The sequence below is a fragment of the Manis javanica genome, chromosome 5 (genome assembly GCF_040802235.1).
Source record: "Manis javanica isolate MJ-LG chromosome 5, MJ_LKY, whole genome shotgun sequence".
Lineage (NCBI taxonomy): Eukaryota > Metazoa > Chordata > Mammalia > Pholidota > Manidae > Manis > Manis javanica.
In genome coordinates, this window is record NC_133160.1 from 112,013,235 (window position 1) to 112,025,436 (window position 12,202).

The following is a 12,202-nucleotide window of genomic DNA, read 5'->3' on the forward strand; positions in this document are numbered from 1 at the left end:
TAGCAAGTAGTTAGATAAAGAAGATGTGGTACATATACACAATTGAATACTATTCAGCCATAAGAAAGAAGCAAATCCTACCATTTGCAACAACAAGGATGGAGCTAGAGGACATTATGCTCAGTGAAATAAGCCAGGCATAGAAAGACAAATGCCAAATGATTTCCCCCATTTGTGGAGTATAACAACGAAGCAAAACTGAAGGAACAAAATAGCAGCAGACTCAGAGACTCCAAGAAGGAACTAGTGGTTACCAAAGGGGAGGGATGTGGAAGGGTGGGTCTGGAGAGAGGGAGAAGGGGATTGAGGAGTATTTTGTTTAGTGCATGTGATGTGGGGAGTCACGGGGAGAACAGTGTAGCACAGAGAAGGCACACAGTGGATCTGTGGCATCGTGCTGCACTGATGGACAGTGACTGCATTGGGGTATGGGTGGGGACTTGATAATATGGGTAAATGTAGTAACCACATTGCTTTTTCATGTGAAACCTTCATAAGAGTGTATATCAATAATATCTTAATAAAAAAATTTATTAAAAAAAAGAAAGGAAAAAGAATCAGCAAAGACCAGACTGTTGGAAACTACAAACTACAGTATTTTTCAACAAATAAATTATAAGAAAAAAAGCCAGAAGGAATGAAGCCTATAAAGTAAATATTAAAGATAAATATCAACCAATCACACTGTATTTAGGTCCTAACCAAATCAGCAATCTGTTAAAAAATTTTTGAGATAATTGGGGCTATTTAAACAATTACTTGGTATTTGATAATATTGAGAGTATTGTTAAAAAAATATTTATGTGAATGGTATTGTGGTTATGTTATTAAAAAAGAATCCTTCTAGAGAAACACACTGAAAAATTTACAGGTAAAATGATAGGATCTCTGAATTTTGCTTTATATTTATCTGGAGGGGATGGGCAAGTGGATAGGTGGGGTAAATAAAACAGGAAAAAAAACCACGAGTGGTTATAAGCATAAATGAGATTTAGGTCAAAATGAGCTGAGCGTTTTCTACATGGGTTGATCCAATGAGTATTTTGAATGGTTAAATTTGGGGATCTTAGTTTCCACTGTCACGCAGTTCCAATGAGTATTGTATTAAGAATAGCTTCCAGGAATATGCAAAGGAACACAATTAAAAGGAGATTACTCCTTTGGAATGGATTACTTAAGAGAATTTATAGAATACGTTCAGTGGCAATCTTTCAAGGTAAAATAGGAGAACTGTTTTTCCAAGATGGTTTAATTTTACTAAAGACAGAAAGATAAATAAACTACCAAAATCTCCTCTATATCACTACATAATATTTGTGTTGATATGCTAGAAAATAAAATGATTTTAGTAAAACTTTTATTTATTCCTTCAGGCTACTAATGAAGCCCTTTTCCTATAGCATTAAAGATGGAAATCACACTTGACTGAGCTCTAGGATGATCAGTATAGCAACGGGGGTGGGGGCGGGCGAGAGAGGAACACAGAGCAGCACTGATGCACTGAATGTTCCTTTTTTAGGAAACTAACATCTCCTCCAAATAGGGTTGTCTTCTTCATTTGCCCACAAAATCTGCCCACCTAACAGAACTCACCAAATTACCTAGTGGTGTCCTCCACCCCATGGGTGCTTTGAAACTCACAAATTATATCATGTTGTTCAAAAGCGGGAAAGCTGAAAATGGCCTAGTCACAGCACTCACTCTCAAACTCTTAACCTTGTTTTATGCTTTCCTACCAAGTCTCAGCCCCATTTATTCTGCAAGTCCAGTTCTGCTTTCCTTTCCAGCTTGTCGCATCTTTTGCTCTACTAGTTTTCTAGATTTTGCTTTTTGCTCTTTCCTGCTAAGGCAGGGTGTATTCACAGATTTACAATCCAGATTGCTTTCAGGTGGCTTCACAACACCCTCCAGCCCATTTGTCTTGCTGTCATTGGGGACCCATACTGGAGTGGGCCAAAAGAACAGGCTGAGACCACAGCAACCTTAAATTTTCAAGCTCCAAGAAAAACATGAAGTTTCCTGCTCTATGCTAGCTATGAAGAGAAATCTCTCCAGCGGCAAGATTGAAACAGCTTTTCTTTTATGCACTGTCTGCAAAGAAATGATGCTTTGACAATATTTATACATTGTGAATCATGAAGTCCAGCTGGTCTACACACTGGGGTCTTTAGTTCCCGCTACACTTTTGTCTTCCTTCCTAATTTCACATTTCATCTTGGTAGTTAGGTACGGCTAAAAGGAAGCCTTAAAATAAGGCATCAAAGTGAAAGAAAAGGTTAAGAGAAAAAGGTCCAAATAGGGTAGAATAAGTATTAAAGAAAAATATTTTTTAGTCATCATTTTGAAATATGTTAAAGGATGCTTACTAAAAATATGTATTTAGAAAGAAAAATGCCAAATGATTTCCCTCATTTGTGGAGTATAACAATGAAGCAAATCTGAAGGAACAAAATAGCAGCAGACTCAGAGACTCCGTGAACTAGTGGTTACCAAAGGGGAGGAGTGTGGGAGGGTGGGTGGGGAGGGTGGGAGAAGGGGATTGAGGGGTATTATGTTTAGTACACATGGTGTGGGGGATTATGGGGAGAAATGTGTAGCACAGAGAAGGCACATAGTGAATCTGTGGCATCTTACTACACTGATAGACAGTGACTGCATTGGGGTATGGGTGGGGACTTGATAATATGGGTAAATGTGTTTTTTCATGTGAAACCTTCACAAGACTGTATATCCATCATACCTTAATAAAAAATTAAAAAATTAAAATAAAAACATGTAGATTTAAAAGGAAAAATAGAACGTCAATTAAAAAACAGATCTGTCATTTGCCAAAACAGGATCGAAATCAAACATGACAAATATTCCAAGAGACATGCCCTAAAGGAATTACAATATTCAATGGGAACACCTCCACCAATATCAGATGTTCAAAATAATATCTGGTTAGACATGAGAGAGCCATTGGTTAATTTTTATAAACCCAACAAACTGCTTAGTATGGCATTCAGGGCCCACTGCAATCTGAACCCTAAATTGTTGCTATTGTTTAGGGTAGTATGGTGGTTAATTTTATATGTCATCCTGGCTGTACCATGGTGCCCAGATATTTGGCCAACAACTATTTGGATGTTTCTGTGAAAGTATTTTTTTGGTACAGATTTAACATTTAAATTGGACTTTGAGTGAAGCAGATTACCCTCTACAGTGGGCAGGCCTCATCCAATCAGTTAAAGGCCTGCATAGAACAAAAACTGGCCTCCCTTGAGTAAGAAGGAATTCTGCCAGCAGACTGCTTTTGGACTTGAACTGCAACTCTTTCCTGAATCTCTGGCCTGCCAGCCTACTTTGGATTTACCAAGCCTCCATAATCATGTGAGCCAATTCCTTAAAATAACTCTCCCCACCCCCACCCCCCGCCCCTGTATATAGATATAGATACAGATATAGATGACACAGACACATGCTGTTGTTTCTGTTTCTCTAGAGAACTCTGCCTAATACAGGTACCGATTAAGATCATGGATTCTATAATCAGAAATATGGGTTCAGGACTTGGCTCTGCCATTTACTAACTGTATAACATTTGTTGGGAGTTACTTTACCTCTCTAAGCCTCAGTTTTCTCATCTTTAAAGTGGGAGTAACAACAATCCCCTCAATTCTCTAGCCAGGCCATTACAGACCACATAGTCCAGCATCTCTCCTCCTTTGTTTCTGTTACTGCCTTGCCTGTCATAAATTTGTTCTGTGTACTTGTCTAAACCTTATTTTTTCTTCCATACACATGGTGGTTTTATTTAAAAATATGTTCATGATCTCTGTGATACTCTTCCCTTCATGTTTAATTCTCTTTCCCTTCAGCATAGACTGAGTTGCTTCTAATGAAGAGAATACGGCAGAATTAATAGTGTATCATTTCCCAGATTAGGTTATAAAATGTCTGCAGTTTCCAGCTTAGTGTTTGTCTCTTCATCACTTGTTAGAGAGGGACAGCTACCTCATTCTGCACAGCCCTTTGGAGAAGACCAGTGGCAAGTACCAAAATTCTCTTGTCTACACCCTCATGACTGAACTTGGAAGCATATTTTTGTGCCCCGTCATGACTTCAACTCCAGCCAACTTCATTGTAACCTCATGAGAAACCCTGAACCAGAACCACCCAGCTAAGGTACTCACAGTACTCTTGAGCCTCAGAAACTGTGACTTTGTGAGATACTAAATATTGGTTTTAAGAATTAAGTTTTGAGGCAGTTGGTTACACAGCAAATGATGCCACATTCAATTCAAACCTATGTAAGCCTTCCCTGACAAACACACAGAATTTCTCCTGTTTCCCCATCACATCCTGCATATAACTATTATAAAACCTTTCATGTTATATTAACGATGTTTGTTAATGTGTTGTCTCCCTTGCAAAGCTAAGAGCTGTTTGAGGGTGGGCCATCTTTAAACATACTAAATGGAAAAAACAAAAACAAAACTCAAGCCTGGCACACAAAGGACTCTTAAAATAGTGAAGCTAACAATTAGCATTTCCTATGTGTCATATGTTGTTATAAACCCTCTGTAAATATTATACCACTCAAATCTCACAAAAACCTAGTAGATATATTACTATTATCCCCATTTTGTAGATAATGACACTGAGGTCAAGTTAGAGAGAAGTTGATTACCTTGCTCACGGTCAAACAGGTAGTGAATGTTGCTGCAGTGAAGAATGAATGAATGGGTCTGTTTCTTACAAACAACGCTATTTGATTCACCTTAGAGTCTCTTGCATTGCCTAGGCTAGTATGCAAGTGAGACTTAAATATTTATTAAACCACCATCCTGTTATAAAAGTAGCTTAGTTATGTGAGAAAGAATTACTGGACACCCTGATTGGGGATAAATTGATTCCCAAAACAAAATTATTTTCCTTTACTGAGAAAAAAATAAGCTTTGTTTTTGTTTTTTCCATTTAATTTAGTAAACACATGTTACAATGAGACTAAAAATAGTTTGGAAGATGTTTACCTTTCTCTCCACACCTCTCCATAAATGCTGGGACAATTGAAGTGTCTCAGTTAGTTTGATTATGCAAGATATATAAAAAAATTTTTTCTGAACTTACTAAATTTGGTGTTTCAGGGTTCAAAACGGTTTGCGGAAGAGTAAAACGGTGTTATTTTCAGTGTATTTTTCTCCCACCAACAACAAAAGAAGAAAATGTTTCTACTGAAGTGTTTGATTTACGAAATCTAAATACGTGGCTGCTATTTGACACCCTGGGCCCCTCTTAATAAAGCAGGCAACCAATGATCCCTCCCAGTGAGGTCTTTCTAAATTAGTCCCTAAATATGAGACACCTAAATCCCGTTTTACATTTGAAGTTTGTCAAACTCTGGAAAGCAGCCTGAGGCTTCCTGTTTTATAGTCTTCGACTTAACTTCTCTCAGTACTTTCTCCCTGCTTATAGGAAGTAGGAGGTCTTTTAATTATTTGATGAATGGGGACTCCTTTTCTCTTTGGGATGTCTACTTGGGAGGTTTACTCCTCTTAACATTTTGCCGCTGTAGATATTAAGGAAAACAAATACTTCGGAAGCTGTAGAAAGGATCCTTCTGTGTAGGTTGATGCTAAAGATAATTATGATAACAATAAATCACTTCCTTTGTTCCTGTAGGCCTCAGTATTTCTCCTACAAGATAGTACCCTCATAAATTATCTGCTGGGAAGATTACCCTAAAAATTTAAGACAAAGGAGACCAGAAATTCGTCATCAAAGATTAAATAGCCTTGTTTTCTATACTCAAAAAAATGTTAGTGAATTTCTTTTTCTTCGAAGATTAAGAATAGCAAATCACTGTGCTCACCAATTTGATTCCCTTCAATTGACTTCTGAAGGGGTCTCACTTTATACTATTTTGAATTTCAGAACAGAAAGTTTATTATAACAGCACACAGGTTCTCAGGTGCTTCCTTACTCTACCATTCTGCATTTGAGGCAAGGCATGTTCATACTTCAAGATTACATATTCCTATCACGAAATAAAATAAGCCTAAGAAAGTTTTGATAACCCCTTTTCAAGCAGAAATCAACTCCCTAGAAATACAAATATAAACTGCTTCTTAAAAACTTCTTTGGTGATTATTTGTTCTAACATTAAAGGTAAGCCAAAAATACCACCGGGTGGGTATTTCTGTTGAGATTTAATGCAAGCCAGAAATACCCACAGGGTGAGCTTGTAAAGAGTAGTGACTCAAAGCACACCAGGCTCTGGAAGTCAGACAAGGTGGGTCTGAATACTGGCTGTAGTGCTCCAAGCTGTGTGATCAATATGACAGATTTACTTTCCCTCTTCATCTTCTGCAAAATGGGGACAACAAAAATGCCTACTGTAGAGGAGTGCTGTGGAGAGAATGAGAGGAAGCAATAAAACTGCTTAGTGCAACACGTGGTGCATAGTGAGTAATCAATATATTTTAGTTATTATTATTCTCAAATGCCATGTAGAAAGGCAGTTTATTTTTACTGTTTAGGACAAAAGGGGAACGTTCCTAAAAATTTTTTTTAATTAAATATGAATTCTGTACCAATACATGGATATTAATGTTTTCTTTATATACCTGATTTATTTTCTTGGGGAATTTCAAAGGCTTTCCAGTTTTTACAACTATAATTCACTGCAAAAGCAATAGTACACTTTTTAAGAATAAAAGAGATGCTGATTAAAAGGTCTTACAAGAGAATAGTGAAGAAAAAGAATATTCATTTCCTTTTTGTTAGGACAACAGGAATTTGTTCCTTATCACCTATTAACTACTTGTAATTATATTTATAGTATTGTAGATTACATTGTCACTGACAATCTCACAGACAGTAAGTCAGTTTTAACAAAACTAAACTTCAAAAAGGATAAGTATATAATGAAGTTGGAGTTCCTAAATGTTCCATTGCATTTTAATTAGTTCAAACCCTTTGCCAAACAATTTGACAAATTGGTATTCATCAAAGCCATAAAACTGTATATACTATTGGACAGATATCCAAAAAAGTTTATGCACAAAGATGTCAATTGTATTTTTTTCTTCATTTTTTTGGTAGAAGTGTTATTGACATATAATTCACATCTCATACAAATCACCCATTTAAAGTGTACAAATCAATGGTTTTTTGTATATTCAGAGTTGTGCAAAAATCACCATAGTCAATTTTTGAACATTTTCTTCAAAAAGAAATCCAACGTCCTTTAGCTATCATCCCCCAATTCTCTCTCTGCCCCCAGTCCTCAGCAACCACCAACCTACTTTCTCTCTTTACATAGATTTGTTTATTCTGGACATTTCATATAAATGAAATTGTTATGCTAAGTGAAAGAAGTCAGTCACAAAAGATTACATATGTTTTCAGGAGTTATGGTACACCATCTATCAGTACCTCCTTTTTATGGCCAAATAACATTCCATTGCATAGAAAAAAACCACACTTAATTTATACATTTCATCAGTTGGTAATCATTTTGTGTTGTTTCAGCTTTTGGTTATAGTGAATAACAGTGCTATAAACATTCATGTGCAAGTTTTTGCATGGATGTGTTGTCATTTCTCCTAGCAACATACCTAGGAGTAGAATTTATATTCTTACGGGAGTGAAAATCATGGTCCAACAATGTAATTAAGCTACACCCTCAAAGGTATTATACAGAAATGCTACTCTCAAGAGTATTATGCAGAAAAATGCTGGCTGTGTAGAAGGAAGACCATATAGTAATACGGAAAAATGAAAAAAGCAGGATATAAACCCACTTAAGATCCTTCCTGGGCTTCCCAGTTCCTCCTCTGTCCTCCAGACTTTTGGATCTCAGCTCTCTGAGGGCCAGCTACACTCTTTCCGATTTTTAGTGTGTATCAGCTTCAGAGCCTTTACACAAGCTTCCCCTGCCTGTTTCACTCTCTCCCCACTTTGTCCAGTGGTTTCAAGTCTCATCTTAAATGTCACTTCCTCAGAGAAACTTTCTCTGATATCCTTAACTAGGTTAAGGTTAAGTGTTTCCATAGCAGCCTGAAATTTTCCACCTTAATACTTTGATACTGGTAATTGTTTATTCAGTCAGTAGTTAAATGTTGAGAGCCTTTACATGCAGGGATACACGGTGAAATAAAACAAGGACGATCCCTGCCATCCTAGACCTTATATTCTAGGGAGAAAATACAATGTACAAGTAAACAACGTACTGACTAATTGCAGACAGCGATAATTAGCTCAATGTTTATTGTCTGTTTGGATTGTAAACTCCATGAAGACAGGAGCTATTTTTGTCTTGGTTACTTCCAGTTTGCTAGAGTTTTGCACTGAGTCTGGCCCGCTGAATAAGCTCAACACATTTTTTTTCAATGACTGTTAAAACGGTCATATAAAAAATGGAAAACACAAAGACTACTTCTGTAAGTGGCTGAGTTTGAGGGTTTTCTCCTTTCCTTCTAAACCTTCTGTAATTCTGCATATTCTTTTTGTAATTGAAACAATTAAAGATGAGCAAAAAATTACCTTAGGTGAGTAAAAGAACCCCCAAATAATACACATTATACCACCACACACTTGTTAAAGACCTCTGGTAATAAAACCTACCCTGAAAGACTCAGATGTGTTGGTTAAGTGGATCGACTGCTCTTGGCGCATTACCAAGCAGGTTCCCGGCCATCAGCAGTATAATTTATAGCTTTAAAAAGGGGCCTTCTTGTGTGCTTAAGGCTATGGTCCCCCAAATTTCTAAAGCGCTTGAGAATCTCACTCCACTCACGATGTGGCTGTGAGAGAACAAAATTTTTGCGAGCTTAACAATGAATGCAAAATCTTTACACAACAGATCACCAACCGCTACCCGATAAATCTTTCTTACGAGCCCCAGAGGTCAGTTAGGTTGGATAAAACGAAGCAGCTTTACGTTCCGCCGAAGGAGCACTGCCCCCCCACCCCGCTCCCCACCTCACAGGCGGAGCGCAAAGCTCTTCTTTCTTCCCTGGACGCATGCGCAGCGCACTCTCCGGCCACAGCACGCCTTCCAGCAAGCCGAGCGGTCTCTTACGTCACCGTGCGGTAGGCAAGGAACCCTTCCGCTTATCCAAGGAAAACGAGTCCCCGCACCTTTGACTTTTCTTAGCTCACAGAAAATGTCTTCTTCCCTCCTTCCACTCTAGTGCCAAGAACCTCCCCAGTCCGTCTCCGACAGCCAAACTTACTGCCAGACTTCTCTGTACCTTCATTGCGGGGAAAGCAGCGGAGAGGAAAAAGGGGCGGGCGAGAGACCTGTGTTGTTTACAAGGAACGAGAGTGTCGGAATCGGCCCGCGGGGGCGGAGCCGAGGAAGCCGGCACTTCTTCCTTCCCTCTCCTTTCTCCCCTCCTTCCCCAGCCTTCCCCGCGAGCGGACGCGCCAGCGCCTCCGCCTCGCTTTTTCTTATTTTCTCCCCCTTCTCCCTTTCCTTTTTTTTCCTTTTCCCCCTTCCCCCTCTTCACCATTTCCCGTCGGAGGCGCTTCCCCCGGGCAGGGGCAGAGCCGGTGTCACCGCCCGCCTCTCCCCTCCCCCCGCCGCCCTATGGCGAGAGGGAGCCCCCTCCCCACCCGGGCACTAGCGGCGGCGGCCGGAGGAGCGGGGCCCGCGGAAGCGGCGGCGGCGGCGGCGGCCTCAGGCCCGGGGGCATCATGGAACTGACTCGCTGACCGACCCTCCGGCCGCAGCCGTGAGTCCCGCCCGATCGCCCGCGCCCGCCGGCCCGGTTCCTCTCTTCTCTCTCCTCAGTCGGCCCAGTCCTCGTCCCGCGCGTCCCGCCGCCGCGCGCTGAGAAAAATGTGGTGGTGACGGGCCCCCGGATGACCCCGAGTCACCGCTGTGAGGCCTACAGCTCTGCCGGGGAGGAGGAGGAGGAGGAAGAGGAAGAGGAGGAGAAGGTGAGGGGCGGGGGTCCTCACGCGCCTCCGGGACCCGCGCGCGGCGCGCGGCCCGGATGAAAGAGCCGGGACCGCGCGCCCCTCGCTGAGGCTCCCCTCTCCCCAGCCCGTCTCCCCGCTTCCCGAGGAAGCCTTCGGGGCCGCCCCTCCCCTGCCCTCTTCAAGCTGGAGAAGCTCGGCACCTGCCCAGTTGGTCAACGGCTCTGCTGTGTTCCTTTCGGGCCAATTTCTCTCTCAGTAACTTTTTGTAGCGACAGCAAATTGCCTGCTCTGTAGGGCCTGCCTGTTCTATGCTCCCGAGCCCGTATAATGATACACAAAGAGGACACACCCCCACCCTTAGACTACCTCGCTTCGGCAGTAGCGGAAGGAAGATAATTTACGTTGCAAAGCGGAGTGAATGCCAAGTGAATGGAGCTGGATCACCAGTGCTGTGGGAACTTGGGGGAACGTTTCGTTCCCCCGAGTTTGGGTGGGTGAGGGAAATTGGAGATGTGAGAAGGAGATGTGGAAAGGTAGATAAAAACACCGAAAATTTGGAAATTACGGCAGAAGGTCCATTGCTGAGCTAAAGGTTCCATTGCTGATCATTTTGGCAGTGGTTGACAACTGGTTAGCAAAATTGTGGAAAGTATCTTTTGGGAGGAAGAATGAAATCAGACTTAACATCTTAGTCGACCACAAGTATTTAGCTTTTATTCGGTCAGTGGGGAGGCATTCAGCATTTGAACAGCAAAATGTGACGTTGTGATGTTAACACTAGTTGAGTCTTATTCTCTGACAGGCATTATTCTAAGTGGTTGGCAATTAATTGGACTCATTGGGGCAGGTAATTCAGGAGTCTCATTTTACAGATGAGGAAAACAGCGTCCACGAGAGTAAGCAATTTTCCCTTTAGATGACACAGCTAAGAACCCTGTGGCCAGAATTCAAACCTGAAGCAGTCTGACTATGCTATATAGTCTCTTTCCTGAAAATGAATTTGTTGAAAAGATTGTTCCAGTTCACTGTGGTAGACGAAATAGAAGGGAATGGACAAATAGATTAAGAAAGAATGGACAGGGTTTAGATTAGCTAATGTGGGACCAGCAGGATGAGAGATTCTGCATTTCTGGACTAGGAAAAGTTTGTTACTGAAGAGTAGAATCAGTGTGTGTTGCAAAGGTATAGTAGTGAAGATTTGCTGTTACAGATAATTTAGTTTATGTGGCAGTGTGACATCCTAATAAGTTAGAATGGAAGCCTAAAATTTAGTTTATTGGTCAGGATTGGAAACTGTGAACATGTTTTATTCTAATTGAATAATATTTTGAAAAGTAATCATTTTTCTGTGCATGCTTCATCCTTAAAGTGGATTTAATACCAGTTTCATAAGGTTGTATGAGCATTAAATGAGTGAATATGGTATAGTGCTTTTAACAATAATCTGGCCAAGTAAAACTGTTATTTATTAGACAAAGTGCTTAACTCTGTAAACTTAAGGTTAGTAGCAGAGATCGGTCTACAGGTAATTGTGGAATAATTAATGTAAAAGTAGAATTATAGCCAAGTACAGATGTAGGAAGGCAGACTACTACTTCTTAAAAGACTGCTGATGATAGTTCTGTAGGAAGGAGAGTGGATCTAAAACACATTTCAAGTTGAAAAAACTATGGAAAGGCGTGAAGATTGGGAAAGAGCAGGCTGTTTTGGAATTAGAAGTACCTGTAGTTCATTATTAGGTTAGGAACATAAGATCCAGGAGGTAAAAGTAGACAGTGAGGTTCTTGCATGAACCCATTAGTAAGTCCCTCTTTAGAAGAGGAACTAAGATCCAGAAGTCGGCATCAGTACAGAATTATTAATATAGTTCGTGTTAGGATGGTGTAAGACCGGGAAAAGGAAATCCCGGGGCAAAATACCCCTAAAAAATGAAGTCAGTCAAAGGGAGAAATAAAGTTTAAAACTCGTTTATTTCTCACAAACTGCAGTCCCAGTCCGTCTTCTCTGTTCCAGCAGCAACCACACCGGCCTTCTCCCTCACCTTTCAGATGCAGATAAGCCCTCTGTTGCCCAGGTAATCACCCATTGATATGGAGATGAACTTCTCCACCCCTGAGGAAAGATGCAAATGAACTAAAGCCATACTTCTTTTCACCTCTGAACGCGTATTGATATGCAGATACACCAAAACCAGGCGAGATATTCTGGAAATGTTACAATTTTACCCACAGATGGTGATAATTACAAGTCCATATTAAGTTGTTTCTTGTTGTTTACCTACCTAGTACAG

At 40.6% G+C, this 12,202-nt stretch overlaps 1 protein-coding gene across 4 annotated transcripts in view; it reads left to right on the plus strand.

The window, feature by feature from the left end:
- The first annotated feature begins 9,399 nt into the window (after window positions 1-9,399).
- CCNI (cyclin I) overlaps window positions 9,400-12,202 on the plus strand; it is a 36,389-nt gene continuing 33,586 nt past the window's right edge. For 2 of the 4 annotated variants that reach the window (XM_037003204.2, XM_073237431.1), the window contains exon 1: window positions 9,400-9,930. Coding sequence is in view for 1 of the 4 variants with exons in the window: in XM_073237431.1 (XP_073093532.1) it covers window positions 9,853-9,930 (78 nt within the window). In the remaining 3 variants the exon portion in view is untranslated. Of the gene's footprint in view, window positions 9,931-11,925; window positions 11,987-12,202 lie in introns of those variants that run through there. The other 2 variants (XM_037003203.2, XM_073237430.1) reach the window with 2 other exon arrangements.